Source organism: Bufo gargarizans, chromosome 3 (genome assembly GCF_014858855.1).
Source record: "Bufo gargarizans isolate SCDJY-AF-19 chromosome 3, ASM1485885v1, whole genome shotgun sequence".
NCBI lineage: Eukaryota > Metazoa > Chordata > Amphibia > Anura > Bufonidae > Bufo > Bufo gargarizans.
The window spans coordinates 285643101-285670988 of NC_058082.1; the positions used below are offsets into that span (position 1 = coordinate 285643101).

At 42.7% G+C, this 27888-nt stretch overlaps 1 protein-coding gene across 1 annotated transcript in view; it reads left to right on the forward strand.

Moving 5' to 3' along the window:
• LOC122931543 (schlafen family member 9-like) overlaps positions 1 to 14006 on the forward strand; it is a 55797-nt gene extending 41791 nt beyond the window's left edge. Inside the window, 2 exon segments of the mRNA XM_044285610.1 lie at positions 13189 to 13316; positions 13319 to 14006. Of these exon segments, the coding sequence (XP_044141545.1) occupies positions 13189 to 13316; positions 13319 to 13962 (772 nt within the window). The 3' untranslated portion in view covers positions 13963 to 14006.
• Positions 14007 to 27888: the final 13882 nt, after the last annotated feature.

Genomic DNA, 27888 nt, shown 5'->3' on the forward strand with positions numbered 1-27888 from the left:
AACATCAAACTGACCTAAATTTTAATTTTTAGACTAAGTGTAAAGTGAAAAGATAGTACAGTACACTATATAGTGTACTGTACTTTATTATACAGACATCAGACCCACTGGATCTTCAAGAACCAAGTGGGTCTGGGTCAAAGAAATGTAAAAAAAAAAAAAAAAAGTAAAAATAAAAAACACATTTATCACTGATTAAAAATTGAAAAAATAAAATGCACTACATATATTGGGCATCGCCGCGTCCGTAAAAACCTGTTCTATAAAAATATCACATGACCTAACCCCTCAGATGAATACCGTAACAAAGAAAAAAGAAACGGTGTAAAAAAAAGGCATTTTTTTGTCACCTTACATCACAAAAAGTGCAATAGCAAGCAATCAAAAAGTCATACTTGCCCAAAAATAGTGCCAATCAAACCGTCATCTCATCCCACAAAAATTGTACCCTACCCAACATAATCGCCCAAAAATTTAAAAATATATGGCTATCGGACTATGGAGACACTAAAACATGATTTTAAAAATGAAATAATTGTGTAAAATGTACATTAAAAAAAAAGACATATTAGGTATTGCCGTGTCCGTAATAACCTGCTCTATAAAAAGACCACATGATCTAACCTGTCAGATGAATGTTGTAAATAACAAAAAATAAAAACTGTGCCAAAACAGCTATTTGTTATCTTGCCTCACAAAAAGTGTAATATAGAGCAACAAAAAATCATATGTAACCTAAAATAGTACCAACAAAACTGCCACCCTATCCCGTAGTTTCCAAAATGGGGTCACTTTTTGGGAGTTTCTACTCTAGGGGTGCATCAGGGGGGCTTCAAATGGGATATGGTGTCAAAAAACCAGTCCAGCAAAATTTGCCTTCCAAAAACCGTATGGCATTCCTTTCCTTCTGTGCCCTGCCGTGTGCCCGTACAGCAGTTTACGACCACATATGGGGTGTTTCTGTAAACTACAGAATCAGAGCCATAAATATTGAGTTTTTTGTTTGGCTGTTGCAGGGCTGTGGAGTCGAGGAGTCGGAGGCAATTTTGGGTACCTGGAGTCTGAGTCGGCAAAAAATGAACCGACTCCGACTCCTACTAGATTTAAATTGGAATAAAAATTAAAAAAAGCAAGTTTAAATGTCCCAATTCGCAAAAAGTTATAATTAATTACCGTATTTTTCGCCCTATAAGACGCACCTATGTTTTTGAGGAGGAAAATAAGAAAAAAAATATTTTGAACCAAAAGGTGTGCTTTTGGTGGGTTTTGAACTAATGGTGGTCTGTGGATGACGCTGTTATGGGGGCATCTGTGGGTGGCACTGTTATGGGGGATCATTGTGGGGGCATCTGTGGATGACACATATATAGCATCTTATCTTATGTGTCATCCACAGATCCCCCCCATAACAATGAATGGGGGCCGGCATCTGTTTCTGTAATGGCAGCGGGGCCCGGTGCCTGCTTCATTCATAAAGTGGGCGGAGCAGGCGCGTGACGTAGTGAGCTACACTACGAGCGCCCACCCGGCCTCCTGACTGCCAAGAAGTTTTTAAGATGATTGGAATACTTTAACAATACCCACAAGTTAGATATGATTACTGTATACTACAGTGAGCGGGGCCCAGTGTAGTAGAATACAGTGACTGCACCGGGCCCCGCTGCCATTACAGAAACAGATGCCGGCCCCCAGCCCCTCCTCCCTCTCAGCCTATTCACCGGACGGTCGTAGCATTTGCCCCATAAGACGCACTGCTATTTTTCCCCCACTTTTGCGAAAAATACGGTACTTCTCTACTGTAAGAATAAAGGCCAATGTATGCAGTGCGTCATGTTACCGCAAAACGAACACGTTAAGTGACCATAAAGAAGCATGCATTTCATATGCTTCACTATATGGCACGCAACGCACAGTTAAGGAGCGGCAATACTTATACTTTCCATTGTGTTGTGTTCCGCTGTTACAGGGAACGCAACGCCCATGGTTAACCTAGCTTCTTACTGATTGATTAAGTGAATGTTTTTTGCAGGACTAGAGACACTTGTATAAGTGAAGGGAATGGATAGTCAATAGTTCAAGACTGAAGCTGTAAACCATTTGAAAAACTGCTGTCATTCAGCTAAGGCTATAAAAACTTGTAAACTCAATTGTTAGCTTAAACTTTAAACACGACTATGGGATTCTACTAGGAAAATCATGTTTTACAATAAATGCCCCTTCCCCTGCTCTTGGATCCTCCCACTGCCCTATCTTCAGCAGAAGATCAGCACACAAAGGAGAAGGCAGCAGCTTCCTAGCCAGTAGTTCTGTGGTAATGACATTCGCATATTAAATACAAAGGAGTCGGAAGTAGCAAAAACTTCGGAGTTGGAGTCGGGCCATTTATCTACCGATTCCACAGCCCTGGGCTGTTAACCCTTGCTTTGTTACTGGAAAAAAATGAAAATTTGCAAAAAAATCTAAATTCTGAAATTTTATCTCCATTTGCCATTAACTCTTGTGGAACACCTAAAGGGTTAACGACGTTTGTAAAATCAGTTTTGAATACCTTGAGGGGTGTAGTTTCTAGAATGGGGTCATCTTTGGGTGGTTTCTATTATGTAAGCCTCACAAAGTGACTTACCTGAACTGGTCCTTAAAAGTGGGTTTGCTGCTAGACTTCTAAGCCTTGTAACATCCCCAAAAAATAAAATGGCATTCCAGAAATGATCCAAACATGAAGTAGACATATGGGGAATGTAAAGTAATAACTATTTTGGAGGTATTACTATGTATTATAGAAGTAGAGAAACTGAAACTTGGAAATTTGCAAATTTTTCCAAATGTTTGGTAATTTTTTTATTTATTTTTTATTTTAATAAAAATGAATTTTTTTTACTCCTTTTTACCAGTGTCATGAAGTACAATATGTGACGAAAAAACAATCTCAGAATGGCCTGGATAAGTAAAAGTGTTTTAAAGTTATTCACACATAAAGTGACACTGGTCAGATTTGCAAAAAATGGCCTGGTCTTTAAGGTGAAAATGAGCCTGGTCCATAAGGTGTTAAATATATATGGGGTTAAATATATATGGGGGCACAACTGGGGACTAATACATATATATTTACACCGTATTTTTTGCCGTATAAGACGCACTTTTTCTCCCCCCCCAAAATGGGGGGAAAATGCCCATGCGTCTTATACGGCGAATGCTGTCAGTTTTACATCGCAAGCTGCCATGTACGAGCGAGCGGGGACTCGGGGAGGGACTGAGGGGCGGCGGGGCGGTGCAGTTTCTGTACTATAGCCCCGCCCTGCCGCTCCGGTATACTAATATAAAATGTCTTATTCAATTAATAGTTATTAAATATGCCCCTTCATTCCTAACAGTACCTTAAATCCTAACCGCTTCAGTACAATGCAGGGCGGACAGCAGCGTAACTCCCTGATGTCACGTGCCTGCGCCGCCTACTTTATGAATGAAGCAGGCGGCGCAGGCAAGTGACGTCAGTGAGTGACGCGCCGGCCGCCCGGCCTACCTGCCTCCATTGTACTGAAGCGGTTAGGATGTACGGTACTATTAGGAGTTGGGGGGCATGTTTAATAACTATTAATTGAATAAGACATCTTATATGTGTATACTGGAGCGGCGGGGGATCTGTGGATGACATTTTTATGGGGGACATCTGTGGATGGCACAGTTATGGGCTGGGGGGGTCTGTGGATGACATTGTTATGGGGTGGGGGGGGTCTGTGGATGGCACATATATAACAGTGCCACCCACAGATCCCCCCTGTAACAGTGCCACCCACAGATCCCCCCTGTAACAGTGCCACCCACAGATCCCCCCTGTAACAGTGCCACCCACAGATCCCCCCTGTAACAGTGCCATCCACAGATCCCCCCTGTAACAGTGCCAGCCACAGATCCCCCTGTAACAGTGCAAGCCACAGATCCCCCCCCCATAAGTGTCCATCACAGATCCCCCCCATAAGTGTCCGTCATCCACAGATCCCCCCCATAACAGTGTCAGTCATCCACAGATCCCCCCCATAACAGTGTCCGTCATCCACAGATCCCCCCCCCCATAACAGTGTCCGTCATCCACAGATCCCCGGTAATAGTGCCATCCACAGACCACCATTAGTTCCAAACCCACCAAACACACAGCACACCTTTTGGTTAAAACTATTTTTTTTCTTATTTTCCTCCCCAAAAACCTAGGTGCGTCTTACGGGTCGGTGCGTCTTATAGGGCGAAAAATGCGGTATATATGTATATGTATATATATATATACAGTACAGACCAAAAGTTTGGACACACCTTCTCATTCAAAGAGTTTTCTTTATTTTCATGACTATGAAAATTGTAGATTCACACTGAAGGCATCAAAACTATGAATTAACACATGTGGAATTATATACATAACAAAAAAGTGTGAAGCAACTGAAAATATGTCATATTCTAGGTTCTTCAAAGTAGACACCTTTTTGCTTTGATTACTGCTTTGCACACTCTTGGCATTCTCTTGATGAGCTTCAAGAGGTAGTCACCTGAAATGGTTTTCACTTCACAGGTGTGCCCTGTCAGGTTTAATAAGTGGGATTTCTTGCCTTATAAATGGAGTTGGGACCATCAGTTGCGTTGTGGAGAAGTCAGGTGGATATACAGCTGATAGTCCTACTGAATAGACTGTTAGAATTTGTATTATGGCAAGAAAAAAGCAGTTAAGTAAATAAAAACGAGTGGCCATCATTACTTTAAGAAATGAAGGTCAGTCAGTCCGAAAAATTGGGAAAACTTTGAAAGTGTCCCCAAGTGCAGTCACAAAAACCATCAAGCGCTACAAAGAAACTGTCTCACATGCGGATCGCCCCAGGAAAGGAAGACCAAGAGTCACCTCTGCTGCGGAGGATAAGTTCATCCGAGTCACCAGCCTCAGAAATCACAGGTTAACAGCAGCTCAGATTAGAGACCAGGTCAATGCCACACAGAGTTCTAGCAGCAGACACATCTCTAGAACAACTGTTAAGAGGAGACTGTGTGAATCAGGCCTTCATGGTAGAATATCTGCTAGGAAACCACTGCTAAGGACAGGCAACAAGCAGAAGAGACTTGTTTGGGCTAAAGAACACAAGGAATGGACATTAGACCAGTGGAAATCTGTGCTTTGGTCTGATGAGTCCAAATTTGAGATCTTTGGTTCCAACCACCGTGTCTTTGTGTGACGCAGAAAAGGTGAACGGATGGACTCTACATGCCTGGTTCCCACCGTGAAGCATGGAGGAGATGGTGTGGGGGTGCTTTGCTGGTGACACTGTTGGGGATTTATTCAAAATTGAAGGCATACTGAACCAGCATGGCTACCACAGCATCTTGCAGCGGCATGCTATTACATCCGGTTTGCGTTTAGTTGGACCATAATTTATTTTTCAACAGGACAATGACCCCAAACACACCTCCAGGCTGTGTAAGGGCTATTTGACCATGAAGGAGAGTGATGGGGTGCTGCGCCAGATGACCTGGCCTCCACAGTCACCGGACATGAACCCAATCAAGATGGTTTGGGGTGAGCTGGACCGCAGAGTGAAGGCAAAAGGGCCAACAAGTGCTAAGCATCTCTGGGAACTCCTTCAAGACTGTTGGAAGACCATTTCAGGTGACTACCTCTTGAAGCTCATCAAGAGAATGCCAAGAGTGTGCAAAGCAGTAATCAAAGCAAAAGGTGGCTACTTTAAAGAACCTAGAATATGACATATTTTCAGTTGTTTCACACTTTCTTGTTATGTATATAATTCCACATGTGTTAATTCATAGTTTTGATGCCTTCAGTGTGAATCTACAATTTTCATAGTCATGAAAATAAAGAAAACTCTTTGAATGAGAAGGTGTGTCCAAACTTTTGGTCTGTACTGTATATCACAACTAAAGGCTATTACAACTACTAACTACTGGGGGGATTAATGGGGCCGTTAGAACTACTGAAGGCAGAAAACGTAGTTATTTAATTTATACTTGGGGCACTATGGGATATATAATAATATGTGTGTGTATGTATATATATATATATATATATATATATATAAAAATATATAATAAAAAGTCTACAGAACTTCAGAACTTTTTCCACCTTTAATGTGACCTATAAACTGTACAACTCAATTAAAAAACAAACTGAAATCTTTTAGGTAGAGGGAAGAAAAAATATAAAAATAAAATAATATGGTTGCATAAGCCACACCCTTAAACTAATACTTTGTTGAAGCACTTTTTTATTTTATTACAGCACTCAGTCTTTTTGGGTATGAGTCTATCAGCATGGCACATTTTGACTTGGCAAGATTTGCCAACTCTTCTTTGCAAAAACACTCCAAATCTGTCAGATTGCGAGGGCATCTCCTGTGCATAGCCGTCTTCAGATCACCCCACAAATTTTCAATCGGATTCACGTCTGGGCTCTGGCTGGGCCATTCCAAAACTTTAGGCTTCTTCTGGTGAAGCCATTCCTTGGTTGATTTGGATGTATGCTTTGGGTCGTTGTCATGCTGAAAGATGAAGTTCCTCTTTATGTTCAGCTTTCTAGCAGAAACCTGAAGGTTTTGTGCCAATATTGACTGGTATTTGGAACTGTTCATAATTCCCTTTAGCTTAACTAAGGCCCCAGTTCCAGCTGAAGAAAAACAGCCCCTTGGCATGATGCTACCACCACCATGCTTCACTGTGGGTATGGTGTTCTTTTGGTGATGTGCAGTGTTGTTTTTGCGCCAAACATATCTTTTGGAATTATGGCCAAAAAGTTCAACCTTGGTTTCATCAGACCATAACACTTTTTCCCACATGCTTTTGAGAGACTTCAGATGTGTTTTTGCAAAATGTAGCCTGGCTTGGATGTTTTTCTTTGTTTTTCTACCCCATAGCCCAAACATATGAAGAATACAGGAGATTGTTGTCACATGTACCACATATCCAGTACTTGCCAGATATTCCTGTAGCTCCTTTAACCTCCCCAGGACCGCCTAACGCACGGATGCGTCCTGGAGGCGGTCGATTCATTCCTCCTGGACGCATCCGTGCGTCATCTCGCGAGAGGCGAGATTTCCTGTGAACGCGCGCACACAGGCGCGCGCGTTCACAGGATCGGAAGGTAAGAGACTGGATCTACAGCCTGCCAGCGGCGATCGTTCGCTGGCAGGCTGTAGATGCGATTTTTTTAACCCCTAACAGGTATATTAGACGCTGTTTTGATAACAGCGTCTAATATACCTGGTCCTCTGGTGGTCCCTTTTGCTTTGATCGACCACCAGAGGACACAGGTAGCTCAGTAATAAGTGGCACCAATCACCACACTACACTACACCCCCCCCCACCCCCGTCACTTATTAACCCCTTATGAACCCCTGATCACCCCATATAGACTCCCTGATCACCCCCCTGTCATTGATCACCCCCCTGTAAGGCTCCATTCAGAGGTCCGTATGTGTTTTGCGGATCCACGCATCCATGGATCGGATCCGCAAAACACATACGGACGTCTGAATGGAGCCTTACAGGGGGGTGATCAGGGAGTCTATATGGGATGATCACCTCCCTGTAAGGCTCCATTCAGACGTCCGTATGTGTTTTGCGGATCCGATCCATGGATCCGCAAAACACATACGGACGTCTGAATGGAGCCTGACAGGGGGGTGATCACCCCATATACACTCCCTGATCACCCCCCTGTCATTGATCACCCCCCTGTAAGGCTCCATTCAGACGTCCGTATGTGTTTTACGGATCCATGGATCGGATCCGCAAAACACATACGGACGTCTGAATGGAGCCTTACAGGGGGGTGATCCATGACAGGGGGGTGATCACCCCATATACACTCCCTGATCACCCTTCCCCCCCCCCCCCCCCCTGTCATTGATCACCCCCCTGTAAGGCTCCATTCAGAAAAAAAAATTGGCACAAGTTAGCAGAAATTCTTTTTTTTTTTTTTCTTTTCTTACAAAGTCTCATATTCCACTAACTTGTGTCAAAAAATAAAATCTCACATGAACTCACCATACCCCTCACGGAATCCAAATGCATAACATTTTTTAGACATTTATATTCCAGACTTCTTCTCATGCTTTAGGGCCCCTAAAATGCCAGGGCAGTATAAATACCCCACATGTGACCACATTTCGGAAAGAAGACACCCCAAGGTATTCCGTGAGGGGCATATTGAGTCCATGAAAGATTAAAATTTTTGTCCCAAAAAAAAAAAATTTCTATGAACTCGCCATGCCCCTCATTGAATACCTTGGGGTGTCTTCTTTCCAAAATGGGGTCACATGTGGGGCATTTATACTGCCCTGGCTTTTTAGGGGCCCTAAAGCGTGAGAAGAAGTCTGGGATCCAAATGTCTAAAAATGCCCTCCTAAAAGGAATTTGGGCCCCTTTGCGCATCTAGGCTGCATAAAAATGTCACACATGTGGTATCGCCGTACTCAGGAAAAGTTGGGGAATGTGTTTTGGGGTGTCATTTTACATATACCAATGTTGGGTGAGATAAATATCTTGGTCAAATGCCAACTTTGTATAAAAAAAATGGGAAAAGTTGTCTTTTGCCGAGATATTTCTCTCACCCAGCATGGGTATATGTAAAAAGACACCCCAAAACACATTCCCCAACTTCTCCTGAGTACGGCGATACCACATGTGTGACACTTTTTTGCAGCCTAGGTGGGCAAATGGGCCCACATTCCAAAGAGCACCTTTCAGATTTCACAGGGCATTTTTTACAGATTTTGATTTCAAACTACTTCTCACGCATTTGGGCCCCTAAAATGCCAGGGCAGTATAACTACCCCACAAGTGACCCCATTTTGAAAAGAAGACACCCCAGGGTATTTCGTGATGGGCATAGTGAGTTCATGGAAGTTTTTATTTTTTGTCACAAGTTAGTGGAATATGAGACTTTGTAAGGAGAAAAAAAATCATTATTTTCCGCTAACTTGTGACAAAAAAAAATAATTCTAGGAACTCGCCATGCCCCTCACGGAATACCGTGGGGTAGTTATACTGCCCTGGCATTTTAGGGGCCCAAATGCGTGAGAAGTAGTTTGAAATCAATTTTTTTTTTTTTTTAAATGCCCTGTGAAATCCGAAAGGTGCTCTTTGGAATGTGGGCCTATTTGCCCACCTAGGCTGCAGAAAAGTGTCACACATGTGGTATCGCCGTACTCAGGAGAAGTTGGGGAATGTGTTTTGGGGTGTCTTTTTACTTTCACCCATGCTGGGTGAGAGAAATATCTCGGCAAAAGACAACTTTTCCCATTTTTTTTATACAAAGTTGGCATTTGACCAAGATATTTATCTCACCCAGCATGGGTATATGTAAAATGACACCCCAAAACACATTCCCCAACTTCTCCTGAGTATGGCGATACCACATGTGTGACACTTTTTTGCAGCCTAGGTGGGCAAAGGGGCCCACATTCCAAAGAGCACCTTTCGGATTTCACCTGCCATTTTTTACAGATTTTGATTTCAAACTACTTTGCACGCATTTGGGCCCCTAAAATGCCAGGGCAGTATAACTACCCCACAAGTGGCCCCATTTTGGAAAGAAGACACCCCAAGGTATTTCATGATGGGCATAATGAGTTCATGGAAGTTTTTATTTTTTGTCACAAGTTAGTGGAATATGAGACTTTGTAAGGAAAAAAAAAAAAAATTCATCATTTTCCGCTAACTTGTGACAAAAAATAAAAAGTTCTATGAACTCACTATGCCCATCAGCGAATACCTTAGGATGTCTACTTTCCGAAATGGGGTTATTTGTGGGGGTTTTCTACTGTCTGGGCATTGTAGAACCTTAGGAAACATGACAGGTGCTCAGAAAGTCAGAGCTGCTTCAAAAAGCGGAAATTCACATTTTTATACCATAGTTTGTAAACGCTATAACTTTTACCCAAACAATTTTTTTTTTTTACCCAAACATTTTTTTTAATCAAAGACATGTAGAACAATAAATTTAGCGAAAAATTTATATATAGATGTTGTTTTTTTTAGAAAAATTTTACAACTAAAAGTGAAAAATTTAATTTTTTTGCAAAAATTTCAATTAATAACAAAAAAAAAGTTAAAATGACAGCAGCAATGAAATACCACCAAATGAAAGCTCTATTAGTGAGAAGAAAAGGAGGTAAAATTCATTTGGGTGGTAAGTTGCATGACCGAGCAATAAACGGTGAATGTAGTGTAGTGCAGAATTGTAAAAAGTGGTCTGGTCATTAAGGGTGTTTAAGCTAGGGGGGCTGAAGTGGTTAATGTTTCTGTAGACCTCTTGATAGCCTCCCAGACCAGTTTTCTTCTTTTCTTTTCATCAATTTTAGAGGGACATCCAATTCTTGGTAATGTCACTGTTGTGCCATATATTTTCCACTTGGTGATGACTGTCTTCACTCTGTTCCATGGTATATCTAATGCCTTGGAAATTCTTTTGTACCATTCTCCTGACTGATACCTTTTAACAATGAGATCCCTCTGATGTTTTGGAAGCTCTCTGTGGACCATGGCTTTTGCTGTGCAATGCGACTAAGAAAATTCCCGGATAGACCAACTAGAGCAGCTGAATTTTATTTGGGGTTAGTCAGAGGCACTTTAAATGATGGCAGGTGTATGCTGACTTTGATTTTGAATGTGATTGCTTAATTCTGAACACAGCTACATCCCCAGTTATAAGAGGGTGCGCACAATTATGCAACCACATTTTTTATTTTGTTTTCTTCCCTCCACCTAAAAGATTTCAGTTTGTTTTTCAATTGAGTGGTACAGTTTATATGTCACATTAAAGGTGTAAAAAGTTCTTAAAGGGCTTCTGTCACCCCACTAAATTTTTTTATTTTTTTGGGGGTACTTATAATCCCTATCCTGCGATATATCTATACATTATGTTATTAATTATTTTCATTCTGTAGATAAGGCAAAAAACGTGCTTTTATAATATGCTAATAATTAGCATATTATAAAAGTACGTTTTTTGCCTTATCTACAGAATAAAAATGATTAATAACATAATGTATAGATATATCGCAGGATAGGGATTATAAGTACCCAAAAAGAAAAAAATAACGAGTTTAGTGGAGTGACAGAAGCCCTTTAAATGATTTATCTTTGTCTCATTTTTTTTACAGCACAGAAACCTGACATTTTAATAGGGGTGTGTAGACTTTTTATATCCACTGTATATACAAACACACACACACACACGTACATATTGAGGGCACTGCAGGGGTTGGAGTTTTAACTAAAAGCCCAATTAAATTAATTTGCTTTTAATGGCTATATAGCCAGAAAATGGATGTACACACTGATGCAAAATGCTATGATAGTGTGTCTGTTTCTAATGCCATTTTTTTCACTGGCTCTTCCTTGTGGCAGCCTTGTACTTTGTTTTTAAAGCAAATCTGGGCTAGAAAGTATGGAAAGTGAAGATTCCAGTGCTGTGAAAGGGAATATAGGAAACCACGTGTCATTTAACTTTACTGCATGCTTTCTAGTTGTGACAGATTTTTTAAATGCACTTCTTTTAATTATTTCCTCCACTGGAATGGTCCATTTCTATTTTTATCTGGTTTAGTTTTTTTATTGTTCTGCTCTTCCGAATTCTGGCTTTAAAAAGTGATATGTTGCAAGTTATTGAGCATTGCAGCTTTCAGAGCCACATACAGATATGTAATGAAAATTTGGCCAGAATTTTAGAGTAGATCGCTTTTGTGAAACATTTATGAAGTGTGACTTTTTAAAAAGACACAAAATACGTGGCAACTCCACACCAGGCATCTCATAGGTGTACTTTAAATGACATAGGCACAACCACATGGCACTATGCATGACAAATAATCTGACCCAAGAGAGAGTGTCAAAAGAGCCACCCCATGAATGCACATCCAACCATAAAGGGATATAAAAATATATATAAAGTTTATTAGACACAACAACACACACGCATTACAAAATTGTTTATTGCGGTATGCAATAAAATATATGTAACCGACACACACAGGTCCACTGAATTCTCACATATGAATGTATGCGTTATCAACCAGCATATAAAGCAATACAATGAATCACATATAGCAAATGTAAGGTAAGGTGAGACCACTAGAATTAAAGATACAGACAGACCGACATGAGGTCAAATATCAAGAGCCAAACCTACATAGCCAGCTGGTGCAGTGGACCTGGAAACATAACAAGCGCCCAACGCGTATCACCGGAGCAATCCGGCTTCCTCAGGGGTAAAGGACTGTGTGTTGGGGCGTCAATTAATATAGGGTGTTAGATAAGGTATAATTACGTTCACCTGTGCAGCAGGAACTGTGGTCAGTGTGTGAGCATATCAAACTCCAGTCAAAGCAGGAAACCGGAAGTGTGAGTCACATGATCGGCTGGTGGAACACATATGAGCTCCACCAGACAAAACACAGCCACATAACAGGAAAGAACAAGGAAGGGACAAATATATATACTAAACATTATTGAATGCAGCTATTTGAAGCCACAGAGATAATGCCAGGCAAGCTGGTGAGCAATTGAGACAATGTTATGTTTCCAGGTCCACTGCACCAGCTGGCTATGTAGGTTTGGCTCTTGATATTTGACCCCATGTCGGTCTGTCTGTATCTTTAATTCTAGTGGTCTCACCTTACCTTACATTTGCTATATGTGATTCACTGTATTGCTTTATATGCTGGTTGATAACGCATACATTCATATGTGAGAATTCAGTGGACCTGTGTGTCGGTTACATATATTTTATTGCATACCGCACTTTGTTCTATATTGTATACAATTTTGTAATGCGTGTGTGTTGTTGTGTCTAATAAACTTTATATATATTTTTATATCCCTTTATGGTCGGATGTGCATTTATGGGGTGGCTCTTTTGACTCTCTCTTGGGTCAGATTATTTGTCATATGTAGTTACACCACCCTTTGCACTCCTTTAAGTATTTGGTGTGCCCCCTGTCTCTTTAAACTAACACATTGCACTATGCGCCATTTGCATAAATTTGGCGCAGCAGCGCATAGCAACTCCAATCTAAAACTTAACCTCAAATACACCTACAGTAATAAATACTAAGGTATAGCACCTATAAATTCATGGATGTTTTATCTACTTATACTTCTCTAGTGCTAAAATTATTTATCATTGTTTTTCATTTTCAGGAGTTTTCGCATTTGTGACGTCATGACTCGTACAAAATTTGAAACTGAGCAACAAATTAACGTCAAGCACATTGTGGCTGATGAAGCCCAGAACTTCCGTGTAAATGAAGTTAATTGGTTTAAAAAGCAAACAATATTGTTATGAACTCTGGTGGTATGTTTTGGGTTTTTATGGACTATTTCCAGTCATACCACAATGATTTTACTGGCCTACCAGAATGCAGATCTCAGAATAAGCATGCTTTAACAAAGGTGGTTCGGAGCCCTCAATTAATACACAACAAAATTAAAGAGAAAATGAAAATAATTGCCTCTGAATTTGACAACGATTTTTTGGATGTGCTCATAGAAAAGAGTGAGTGCTGCCATGGGATACAGGGATTCTTTAAAGAAATGTCCCTGGTAAAGGCAGATATTGTGAAGTATGTCTTTGAAAACTGCGAAAAATATATTTCTAATGGTTACTCGAAAAGAGATATAGCTATTTTATGCAACACTAATGATGCATCTGAAGAATACGTACAACTACTACAGGAAATGGACACAGGTAGATATGCAAGGAAAAAAAGAGTACTGGGGAAGCTATTCAGACGAGCAGAAGTTACAATGGATGCTATTATTGTAGACAGTGTCCGTCGCTTTGCCGGTCTTGAATGTCTCATTGTGTTTGCAATTAATCCTATTTCTGAATATCTTGATGTTGACAAAAACCTCTTTGTCTGTGCTGCTTCAAGAGCTACTGGACGGCTACATGTGCTGTACGAAAGAAAATGATTGAGTGTATAGTTCATTTATAATTTAGTGCAATTTGAGGTTTCATGGGTAATACTTTTAGGATAGGGCTACACGACGACATGTGTCGCACAACAATTTTTGTACTGATAGTCTATGGTGTTGCAATGCGACATGCTGCAACTGCAACACGACAGTCACAAAAAATCCATCCAAGATGGATTTTTCTGCGACTGTCGCTTAGCAGTCGCAGTGCAACACCATAGACTATCATCATAAAAATTGTTGCATGTCCTGGGAGGAAAAGGACCTTTGGTGATGTCACTGCTCTCATCACAGGGTTATCACCATGGTGATGGGCCATGTGATTAGCGCAGTGACATCACCAAAGGTCATTTTCCTCCCAGGTCCTTTAAAGAAGAAGAATGAAGACGAGCCGGGCTTCGCGAACAAGTGGATTAAGTGAGTTAAATAATTTACTTAGCATTCTATTATGCTATTATTTTCCCTTATAACCATGTTATAAGGAAAAAAAATAAAGATCGGGTCCCCATCCTGATCGTCTGCTAGCAACCATGTGTGAAAATCGCTCTGCATCCGCACTTGCTTGCGATTTTCACGCAGCCACATTCACTTCCCAACACACAATATAGAGCTTGTTGCGATTTTCACGCAACGCACAAGTGATGCGTGAAAATCATGTGCACAGCCCCATTGAAGTGAATGGGTACGGGTGCAATGCGTTCACCTCACGCATTGCACCCGTGCAGAAAACTCTCCTGTGTGAAAGGGGCCTAACTCTTTTTATGCTTTTCTACCTTGAATTAAACTAAACCTTTAATGTTACAAAATGTAAATTTCATTTTATATTAAGTCACACAAACGCCCCATCCATCTACTCTAGGTCCGGCCCCCGGGTCCAATATATGAACCCATTGTGGCTCACGAGTCAAAAAGTTTGCCCACCTCTGCCCTAGAGTCTCAAAAAGCAATGTTGGATTTGACTGCTGGGACTCCAACCGATCACGAGAATGTGAGTTCTGTATCCTATTCAGGGCCGTCTTTAACAAGGGGCAAAAGGGGCAGCTGCCCCGGGCCCAGTTTCTCCTGGGGGGCCCAAGGCAGCTGCCTCTTGAGCCCTGCCAGCCACTGCCCCAGGTGTCAGGCTGTCAGCTACACAGGGGGTGCTGCCATGCCTGCCGGCACTCCAGGCAGCGTACTGTGGGATCTGTGATTCTCTAGGACCTTAGATGACATCGTCACCATGTGACCAGTAACCTAGCAATATTACTGGTCACATGGCTATGAGGTCATCAAGGTTCTTTCTACCAGGAGTGTTGCTGTAGAAGTTTTCCTTAACTGTGAAGCTTTTTTTGTGAAGATTACATCAGAAAAAGGTGACAGGGGTGGTTATGCTAATATACTGTAAACTACTGTATAGTGGGGTGCTGTATACTGTGGGGGCCTGTATACTGTGGGTGCTGTATATTGTGGGGGGGGCTGTATACTGTGGGTGCTGTATATTGTGGAGTGCTATACTGCTGTACTGTATACTGTGGGGGGCTCTATACTGTGGGTGCTGTATATTGTAGAGTGCTATACTGCTGTACTATATACTGTGGGGGGCTGTATACTGTGGGTGCTGTATATTGTGGAGTGCTGTACTGTATACTGTGGGGGGCTGTATCTTGTGGAGTGCTGTACTGTATACTGTGGGGGGCTGTATACTGTGGGGGGCTGTATATTGTGGAATGCTATACTGCTGTACTGTATAGTGTGGGTGCTGTATCGTTTATAGTTTGGGGTGCTGTATACAGTGAGGTGCTTCACAGCTCTACTGTATGGTGTTGTATACTGTGGGCTGCTATACTGCTCTACTATATACTGTGGGGTACTGTATAGTGTGGGGTGCTATACTGCATACTGTGTGGTGCTGTATACTGTGGGCTGCTATACTGCTCTACTTCATACTGTGGGGTATTGTATAGTGCGGGGTGCTATACTGCATACTGTGGGGTGCACTGTAATGTTACGGTGAGCCGAGCCCTGGTCTCCTTCCTGCAGAACGGTGCCCACTTCCAGCCTGAGCCCAGCTGCCCAGAACACTGATCCTGGAAATATTTACAGTCATTCACTGTATTCTACCAGGTGTGTGTGGCTTTTTTGTGTGTGTGTTGTGGTGGAGGGTGTGATTGCCTGCTAAGGTGTGGGAAGGCGGGATCCAGGGGGCCCAAGTAAATTTTTGCCCAGGGTCCAATTAATATTAAAGACGGCCCTGGTCCTATTAGTTGAGCATGAGCACTCCAGCTCCATTCATCTCGGTGCAACTGCTGAAGATAGCAGAGTGCAGTGATCAGCAATATCATCACCCCCAAGTTATAGTTGGAGCTGAAGGTTTTAAGGTACTGCCCTGGGCCCAACAAAGCTCCTCAGATTTCTCTTGAGATAATCCCTGATTATGGTGACTGCGTTTTCAACAAGCTTTGCGTAAACCAATAGTACTTGTTAATATAAGAAACTTAATATATCTTATCAGAGAAGACTGCCTCTTTCTCCACTTATCAGCCCTCATGTACAAACGCATACCAGATTATCCTGTAAGTCTGCTTTCAATCAATGTCATTTTTGGCGCCTTAATTTTAAAGAAATGTAGCATTTCCCAATGTATCCTGTATTATGAAAGTTTTCTGCACTAGAAGCATATCTACAAGAGAAGATGGTGCTACACAGCACACAGGAATGCCTACAAGATACTGTACGAACCTATAGGAAATCTGTGTGCATGGACCATTTACATCTACTACTGTATCATATCATATTTTACTTTTTATCTTTTTTTTAAATTTTGTAATGCTTAAGGGGTATTCCGGTTGGTTAAAGTTATCCACTGGCTAGGGGATAACTATTAGATTGAAGGGGTCCTACCACTGAGACCCCCACTGATCACGAGAACGGGATCCCTGTACCCCATGCAGCACCCCTGAAATGACCGGAGCAGCCGTGCTGCTGTTAACTGCAGCACTACTCCCATTGAATCAAATGCTGCAGTAACCAGCTCCGTCTTCTACATAATGGTCCCCATTCTATTCCCCACAGGATAGGGGCTAACTATTAGATTGGTGGGGATCCTACCACTGGGACCCCCACCTGTGGATAGGGGGTAACTTTAACCAACCGGAATAACCATTTAACAGTTTAGATATATGAAATGATGATTTTTCGAATAATGAATCAGTAGCCTCGAGCCATATAACTGTGAAGGGGCAATGGCAGAGTTGAATTATAAAACCATGCAATGCTTATGCCAGTATGTGTTACTGTGCTGAGACCCTTTTTTAATGTGTTGTTTTTTTTTGTGGACATTTACTGTAATTGTTTAAATTTAAAAGTAATTAAAAAACTGCTTTTTCAGTTGATTATTGCTGCAATAAAATGCTTTTAGATCACAATATGTTTTTTTGTATTTAAAGTGAATCATGTCTGAAGCTTTGTCTTTTAAAGGATATTTTTTTATTTTTAGGTTAGTATAGCAAAAATATTGCTGTAATCTTACATTTTTCATATTGGCAACTGAGACACATCTTCCCAATAGTCATCTTATCACAGGCAGGTTTATGATGAAAGGTAACACCTATATTATAGATTCACATTATTGACAATAGGTGATGGCCACAGAAAATGCTTACGACACTATTCCATAGATGTCAGTAAGTCATGTCCGTATTCTATTTTATGGTCGATGTTGCTGTAAAGCTCTGAACTGCTAGTAGCAAAACGGCATCTCAAGCAAGATTGCCGTCCCAATAACCATCTAAGAAAGAAGAAACGCTGAACTTTACGTCGAGCGTATGGACCTTAGAGGGCGCACTAATACAACCGGTCGTAAGCAATATTTCAGTTTTAGCAATTTTCAGTTTATTCAAAGACAACGCATTTCGGGGTACTGGAGACCCCTTTATCAAGTCTAAAAGGAGGGTTGATAAAAAAAAAAAAACACATGTAGAATAAACATATATACAGTACAGACCAAAAGTTTGGACACACCTTCTCATTCAAAGAGTTTTCTTTATTTTCATGACTATGAAAATTGTAGATTCACACTGAAGGCATCAAAACTATGAATTTACACGTGGAATTATATACATAACAAAAAAGTGTGAAACAACTGAAAATATGTCATATTCTAGGTTCTTCAAAGTAGCCACCTTTTGCTTTGATTACTGCTTTGCACACTCTTGGCATTCTCTTGATGAGCTTCAAGAGGTAGTCACCTGAAATGATTTTCACTTCACAGGTGTGCCCTGTCAGGTTTAATAAGTGATATTTCTTGCCTTATAAATGGGGTTGGGACCATCAGTTGCATTGTGGAGAAGTCAGGTGGATACACAGCTGAAAGTCCTACTAAATAGACTGTTAGAATTTGTATTATGGCAAGAAAAAAACTGCTAAGTAAAGAAAAACGAGTGGCCATCATTACTTTAAGAAATGAAGGTCAGTCAGTCCGAAAAATTGGAAAAACTTTAAAAGTGTCCCCAAGTGCAGTCACAAAAACCATCAAGCGCTACAAAGAAACTGGCTCACATGCGGACCGCCCCAGGAAAGGAAGACCAAGAGTCACCTCTGCTGCGGAGGATAAGTTCATCCGAGTCACTAGCCTCAGAAATCGCAGGTTAACAGCAGCTCAGATTAGAGACCAGGTCAATGCCACACAGAGTCCTAGCAGCAGACACATCTCTAGAACAACTGTTAAGAGGAGACTGTGAATCAGGCCTTCATGGTAGAATATCTGCTAGAAAACCACTGATAAGGACAGGCAACAAGCAGAAGAGACTTGTTTGGGCTAAAGAACACAAGCAATGGACATTAAACGAGTGGAAATCTGTGCTTTGGTCTGATGAGTCCAAATTTGAGATCTTTGGTTCCAAACACCGTGTCTTTGTGCGACGCAGAAAAGGTGAACGGATGGACTCTACATGCCTGGTTCCCACCGTGAAGCATAGAAGAGGAGGTGTGATGGTGTGGGGGTGCTTTGCTGGTGACACTGTTGGGGATTTATTCAAAATTGAAGGCATACTGAACCAGCATGGCTACCACAGCATCTTGCAGCGGCATGTTATTCCATCCGGTTTGCGTTTAGTTGGACCATCATTTATTTTTCAACAGGACAATGACCCCAAACACACCTCCAGGCTGTGTAAGGGCTATTTCACCACGAAGGAGAGTGATGGGGTGCTGCGCCAGATGACCTGGCCTCCACAGTCACCGGACCTGAACCCAATCGAGATGGTTTGGGGTGAGCTGGACCGCAGAGTAAAGGCAAAAGTGCCAACAAGTGCTAAGCATGTCTGGGAACTCCTTCAAGACTGTTGGAATACCATTTCAGGTGACTACCTCTTGAAGCTCATCAAGAGAATGCCAAGAGTGTGCAAAGCAGTAATCAAAGCAAAAGATGGCTACTTTGAAGAACCTAGAATATGACATATTTTCAGTTGTTTCACACTTTTTTGTTATGTATATAATTCCACATGTGTTAATTCATAGTTTTGATGCCTTCAGTGTGAATCTACAATTTTCATAGTCCTGAAAATAAAGAAAACTCTTTGAATGAGAAGGTGTGTCCAAACTTTTGGTCTGTACTGTATATAGTACAGACCACACAAATATCACAAATATCGCAGCAGCACAGTCAGACGTTGTGCACTGGGTGCAACTCCTCACAGAGGTTGGCCTATCCTCCACGATATATACTTAACAAATGACGAGGCAGCACTTCCAGCTTTAGGTGACAGGGTGAAGACCCCAAAACTTTAATCCCAGCAACGTTTCGACCTGCTCAATGAGGCCTTTATCAAGCTACATAACAGTGCATACAACTAGGTATATATACCCACAATTCAATACATGCCAAATACAATCAGTGAATACACATGTCATCAATCTGGTCACATGATCTCTAACCACATCATCACATGACACCCTGTGTGTAATATACATTACTAATAAATCCATATAAAAGTTACAAAAGTGATCATACATCATTGTTATAAAATGTACACTCCAGTTTACATATGTACTTTACATTTTGATACACAAAATTCGTGTCCCTTGCGTGTATAACCCAGATGGTGAATCCGGTACAAAAGTGCTCAGTGCATCAAGAGTTAAAATTCATTATTCATGATGCAGCTGCATCATATCTAAAATTAAAAGCAATAGAACTCACCGCATGTGGACCCGCCGAGCCAGCCAGCGTTGGCGTCCCTCCTTCTGTAGCGCGCATGCGTCGGGCCAAACGTCTCTCACCCCAACGCCGCCGCGCACCTACGCACACACTCCATGGACCGCAGCGTCATCCAATGGAGCGCATCGCAGGCACAGCAGCAGAGGGGGGGAGGGCAAGGTCATGTGACACGGCCACAGTCGCACATCATCGGGGGGCGTGTTCAGTGTCCATGGAGATGTGTATCCCAATGCGGCCAATAGCGGAAGTGCCAGGACCGGCACACAGTGCACAGAACTACATGTCACAATACATCCATAACCTCAGTGAGCGGGGGCGGCAGCAATCACACTCGGCCATCTAGCCAGAGGCGATCACAGCATCCCCACCGGCCCCACCACTAAACCACAGGATGATTTCGTGCAGCTCCAATGGGACAAACCCTTCCCATCTACTTGCACCTAAAGCAATGATACATGTGTATACCAACTAGCTTCCAGGCTTGTGGCTAGTATAATGGCATACACCGACTCCAGAAAACTCGCTAGCTGTAAAATAACATGCAGAGGTCAATAAACATATTGTGCACCATGTAGCCCACTCCAGCACACATCCGCCACCGTCCGCCAATTCTTCTCACAATGGTCACTTCCTCACTAGCGTACTCAGGGGGTCCACACGCGGCTCCATCCATAATAAAGATAAAGGGTCATTAGGCTCATCCAGAAATTATCTGAAATAAATGAAAATTGTATAAACATACAAGAGATGCAAGAAAGCAAGCACTGTTATACATCCCCCAAACCAGACCAAATGATTCACACCCCCCATGTTCAATGAGCCAACTGCACATTCCCTATCCACATAGTTCCCATCTACATTCTGCATTAAGGCCGTCAGGCTTCAATGTATGTAACCTATGGATCCACATAATCTCACGTTGTTTTAATAGTCTTTTCCTATTACCTCCCCTTTTAAGTGGGGGGATATGATCTATCACCCTGAACTTGAGGTCCCTCTCCCTGTGTCCAGCATCAACAAAGTGCTTGGGCACAGGGAGATCTCTCCTCTTTTGGCAAATAGAATACCTGTGATAGTTCATTCTCGTCTTCACATCACAGATGGTTTCCCCCACATAAAAAAGATTGCAGGGGCAGGACAGAAGGTAGACGACAAATTAACTATCACAGGTCAAGAAGTGTCATATTTCAAATTGCGTATTTAACACCGGGTGCATGAATTTCTCCCCTTTCAGCATATAGCTACAATTACACAACTTAAACACGGGTAACATCCATATTTTCTGCGACCTATATAAGTCTGAACAGAGGCCCTATCTCCAGCCACCTCTGCTCTGACTAATTTGTCTCTCAGGCTGTCAGTTCTCTTATATGACATTAGGGGGGTACGGCAAATTCTTTAACCTTGCCAAAATTACTACTGAGTATAGGCCAATGCTTCTTCATAGCGCCTGCTATCTGGTAACTGCCCTCAGTGTATGTGGAAATAAATGGCACCCTAACTTGTTTGTTAACTTCCTTAGGGCCCTTGGACTCCAATTCATCCAACTGTCTATGGACCAATCTTCTTGGATACCCTCTGTTAATGAATTTGTCTGCCATTTCTGACAGTCTCTTACTCTAACTGTGGATCCTTCACTATACACTGCACGCGGAGAAACTGACTCCGTGGCAATGTTCTTACCATGGACCGCGGGGTGGCAGCTCTCAAACCTCAGTAGTTTGTTACAATCAGTTTATTACATACACATAGACGTGTTCAGCCTCCAGGCCCGACATGAAAATGTTGGCATAAGTCGGCGCCATATTTGAAACCATTGCGGTTCCCCGCTGTTGAATGTAGTAGCCATCTTGAAACGCAAAATAGTTGTATCTAAGTACTACACTGAGCAGGTCCAAAATGAACTCTCTACATTCATCCGTGTACTGAGTCTTAGCCAGACACTTTCTGACTGCCTCCACACCCCTATCATGATTGATAGAGGTGTAGAGGCTCACCACATCAAACGAAACCAGCATCGTACTTGCCGTCACTTCCACATGTGCAATTCTAGTCAAGAAGTCACCTGTGTCTCGTATATACGATTTAGCTCCAACTGCAAACTCACTGAGAATTTTGTCTAAAAAAATAGCCAAATTAGAGAACACAGACTCCCTCCCGGAGACAATGGGTCTCCCCGGGGGATTTTTTACACACTTATGAATCTTAGGTAACACGTATATCAATGGTGTCTTCGGGTGTGCTACCATTAAGTACTTATACAGAGCTTCATCAATCAGACCTCCTGCCTTAGCTTTGTCTAGCACTCTGGTGATGACCTTCATCACCTCAAATTTGGGGTCATGGTTAAGCCGTCTGTATACCAGGGCATCCTCCAATTGTCTCTGTATCTCCGAGATATACCATTCGGTGTCCATTACAACGACGGCTCCCCCCTTATCGGCCGGCTTCACCGTGAGGGAGCCGTCGCTGCACAGTTCACCCAATGCCTGCATCTCCGCAGACGTCATATTTGGATGTTTGAGACCACCAGTTAGCATAGAGCCTTTCAGGCTCTCAATGTCCGCCCTCACTGCATTGATATACGTGTCTATGGCAGGACATTTGACCTGTGGTGTGAAGTCACTCTTGGCTTGCAAACCCACACGCGAAGAGAGCGTTCACAACCCTGCTCCATGTCACCACTAATCATCTGTTTATCAGTTTCAGAAAACCACACTTTCAATTTTATGTTTCTAAAAAAACTTCTGCAGGTCAACTTCAAGTTGAAACCAATCTACACCTACTGCGGGGCAATAAGTTAAACCTTTAGATAATACATCAGTCTGTGCGGCTGTCAGTACATGGGAGGATATATTTACCACTATGGATTTCTTTTCCTCGTGGGCCGATTCCTTACAGTCCGTTGTTCTTTTTCTCCATCTGTATTGTTTCTGTCCACCACGTCTGGTCCTTTTGAGTCCAGAATTGGGCCTAAAAAACAATCTTCTTGCCGCTGCTCAATTGGTGTAAATCCCTCTTCAGCAGTTGATGTCATTCTCTTCCTGGGGTTGATGTTACTGACTAGATGTGAAGACTAGAATGAACTATCATAGGTATTCTATTTGCCAAAAGAGGAGAGATCTCCCTGTGCCCAAGCACTTTGTTGAAGCTGGACACAGGGAGAAGGACCTCAAGTTCAGGGTGATAGATCATATCCCTCCACTTAAAAGGGGAGGTAACAGGGAAAGACTATTAAAACAACGTGAGATTATGTGGATTCATAGGTTACACACATTGAAGCCCGATGGCCTCAATGCAGAATGTAGATGGGAACTGTGTGGATAGGGAATGTGCAGTTAGCTTATTGAACATGGGGGGTCTTAGTCATCTTGTCGGGTTTGGGGGATGTATAACAGTGCTCGCTTTCTTGAACCTATTGCATCTCCTGTATGTTGATACAATTTTCATTTATTTCAGATAATTTCTGGATGAGCCTAATGACCCTTTATCTTTATTATGGATGGAGCCGCGTGTGGACCCCCTGAGTACGCTAGTGAGGAAGTGACCATTGTGAGAAGAATTGGCGGACGGTGGCGGATGTGTGCTGGAGTGGGCTACATGGTGCACAATATGTTTATTGACCTCTGCATGTTATTTTACAGCTAGCGAGTTTTCTGGAGTCGGTGTATGCCATTATACTAGCCACAAGCCTGGAAGCTAGTTGGTATACACATGTATCATTGCTTTAGGTGCAAGTAGATGGGAAGGGTTTGTCCCATTGGAGCTGCACGAAATCATCCTGTGGTTTAGTGGTGGGGCCGGTGGGGATGCTGTGATCGCCTCTGGCTAGATGGCCGAGTGTGATTGCTGCCGCCCCCACTCACTGAGGTTATGGATGTATTGTGACATGTAGTTCTGTGCACTGTGTGCCGGTCCTGGCACTTCCGCTATTGGCCGCATTGGGATACACATCTCCATGGACACTGAACACGCCCCCCGATGCTGTGTGACTGTTGTCGTGTCACATGACCTTGCCCTCCCCCCCTCGGCTGCTGTGCCTGCGATGCGCTCCATTGGATGACGCTGCGGTCCATGGAGTGTGCGCGGCGGGGGCGGGGTGAGAGAAGTCTGGCCCGACGCATGCACGCTGCAGAAGGAGGGACGCCAACGCTGGCTGGCTCGGCGGGTCCACGGGCGGTGAGTTCCATTGTTTTTAATTTGAGATATGATGCAGCTGCATCATCATCAATGGATTTTAACTCTTGATGTACTGAGCACTTTTGTACCAGATTCACTATCTGGAGTATGCACGCAAGAGACACGAATTCTGTGTAAACTTAATGTAAAGTATATATGTAAATTGGAGTGTACATTTTATAATAATGATGTATGATCACTTTGTAACTTTTGTATGGATTTACTAGTAATGTATACCACACATAGGCGTCATGTGATGATGTGGTTAGAGATCATGTGACCTGATTGATGACATGTGTATTCACTGATTGTATTTGGCATGTATTGAATTGTGGGTATATATACCTGGTTGTATGCACTGTTATGTAGCTTGATAAAAGCCTCATTGAGCAGGCCGAAACGTTGCTGGGATTAAAGTTTTGGGGTCTTCACCCTACCACCTAAAGCTGGAAGTGCTGCCTCGTCATTTGTTAAGTATATATCGTGGAGGAGGGGCCCACCTCTGTGGAGAATTGCACCCAGTTTACTACATCTGACTGTGCTGCTGCAATATTTGTGATTTTATAAATATATATATATACTTAGATCTCATCCCTGCACTACTGCAGGAGACAGCACTAAATAGCGCATGTGTACCCCCTCCTATGCTACATGCTGAATGAGGCATTAGTGTACATTTTGATCAAAAGGCATAAGCCCACACACCACGCCAAGGTTGCCTCTATGAGTGGGTCCTAACCTAACATTGGCGCAGCGCTGCACGGCGACCACCACCGCCGCTGCGGCGCTGGGACCCAGCAGCCAAACAGCACCCCTGCTGCCTGACCATGCCATACCTAGCACTGGGCCCCACCAACCAGCCAGAAAAACAGCACAGTGGCCCCCGTGCAGCACCGCACCAGTTGTCAAAGCTCACCTCATCTGAAGCTCACAGGAACCCCTACTGCAGAATGCTAGGCTAATTAAAATCACCTGGCGTATGGAAGGAGTGCTGATCCAGGGACAGAAAGCAATACAGGGAGAAAATACATATTTATACCTGAAACATCTATGAGCCCCACATTTGAAGAATCCATTCTGAGAAAAACACATTTTCTTTGGATTTCTGCTACAAAAGGTACTTGGAGATAGAATATTGCCTGAAGTGCTCCTGGTTACACAGCTACAACCACTTTACAGTATATTGTAACATGGGCTTACAGAACAATTACATTTTGGGGGGGTTTTGTGAGACTTATATACTGATTACCTATCCTCTGGAAAGGTCATCAATATCTGATCGGTAGGGGTCCAACCCCCAAAGTTAGGGCTCATGCACACGACCGTATGCCCTCTAAGCCATATGTCCCGGAGCGGCATACATCATGTGCACGGGAGCGCACAGCATCATAGGTTACTATGATTCTGTGCGCTTCGGGCCACCCGCGGATCTATTGTCCTGCACTCAAAATATCATATGAGTGCGGGACAATAGTCCCACGGACGGCCCGATGCGCCCAGCATCATAGTAACCTATGATACCGTGCGCACGATGTATGCCGCACCGGGACATATGCCCCGCTCACGGACCGGACCGGATGTATCGGAGGGCATACGGTCGTGTGCATGAGCTCTTAAGCTGTTTGAGAAGGCTCTTGCAGTAGCGCCATGGCCTTCTCTCAGCATTTTCTAGGCCAGTCACTAAGGTGAGCGAAGCTGGCCCCCCTTCAATCAGCACAAACAAAAACCCCAGTGTGTTTCTTTAGTGCTACGTTTGTGCTGTTCTGTGCCGCAAAAATTAACATTTGTGCTGCTTTTATTTTAAAGATAATAGCAACTGTTTGTTTCAACATGATGACATCACCAGCCCCCCTACAACAGCAAAAAGACATGAAACTTGCTGGATGGTGAGTGCTACGTTTGTGCCGTTTAAATCTCCATTCTACCTCCTTTCGTTTTCGAGTTATTAACCATTTATTGAAAGGTCACAAAAGGTCACCCAGCCCCCCATCACAGCCAAAAGACACAAAACTGGGCCGGTTGGTTAGTGCTACGTTTGTGCTGGTTTGTGCCATTTAAATCTACATTCTACCTCATTTCGTTTTCGAGTTATTAACCATTTATTGAAAGGTCACCAAAGGTCACCTAGCCCCCCATCACAGCCAAAAGACACAAAACTGGGCTGGTTGGTTAGTGCTACGTTTGTGCTGGTTTGTACTGTAGAAATTAACATTTGTGCTGGTTTTATTTGTAAGATAATAGCAAAACCGGGCTGGTTGGTTAGTGCTGCATTTGTGCTGTAAAAATGATCATTTGTGCTGCTTAATTTTATGAACTCCATTAACAGGGCTGAAGCATACTAACTTTACACAGGTAGTAAGACAAGTTAATGCGGACTGACATCACTTGAAGTAAGAATGATTATAGCTACAGCCAAAAAAAAAAATACTAACTATCAAGAAGTAGAATAGTAAAATGTGTCTCAAACATTTTTATTCTACAAATCATTTTACAAACTAAAGATCATAAAGTTTTCATGAAAATCAATGACAAATAAAGAACAAATAAACCCAAACATAGAGATATCCATATTAAGTCCTGATTTTTTCGCAGTCTTCATTAAAAGGTAACTGCACTTGTCCATGGGAAGTGCATAAAAAAGTAGATTATCTCAAGCTAAAACCTTTGCTACCTACGCTTAACAAATAGTAACTTGGAACTACAAGCAGCTAATAATACAAAATCATCAGCACTCCATACAGTGTACAGACCTTGAGTAAGAGGTTGGTGCTTGAAGTGACAACATGGATGGCGCTGTGTCCGTCAAACAGCCAACATTTGGGGGCCATACAGGGTCCCTTCTTCTGGGCGACATAGTGACCGTCACTATGTTGGCCAAAAGAAGGGACCCTGCATGGCCCCGAAATGTTGGCTGTTTGATGTATGTGTCAATTTAATAAAAAGTGCTTTACTTCTGGCACATATTGTCCAGTGCTGGTGTCTTCTATTGTGGACTACAAGCAGCTACCACTTGTGTACAGAACAGTATGGGGGCAGATCTTGGTATGTGAATTTACCACTGCCATACCATTTGTCAAATCATATTTTTCCCATGCGTAATCAGACCTTTTACAGAAGGCTATGTAATGGCCTAGGGAGCTTCTGGTAGCTGGTTGGCAAAATGCAACAACAGCTTTTAAAGTGAACCTGTTCTCATTTAATTCAAGGTAGGCTGGAAATTCAGAGAGTTCTGCTTCAAGAAATCTTTCTTGTGAACCTCTGCTTCGTGTTTCACAAGCTGCCCAGAGTCCTATGTCAGTGTCAATCCAAAGGTGCTGTCTAGAGTTGAGCGAACACCTGCATGTTCGGGTTCGAGAAGTTCGGCCGAACTTCCCGGAAATTTTCGGGATCCGAACCCGACACGAACTTCGTCCCGAACCCGAACCCCATTGAAGTCAATGGGGACCCAAACTTTTCGGCACTAAAAAGGCTGTAAAACAGCCCAGGAAAGGGCTAGAGGGCTGCAAAAGGCAGCAAAATGTAGTTAAATCCCCTGCAAACAAATGTGG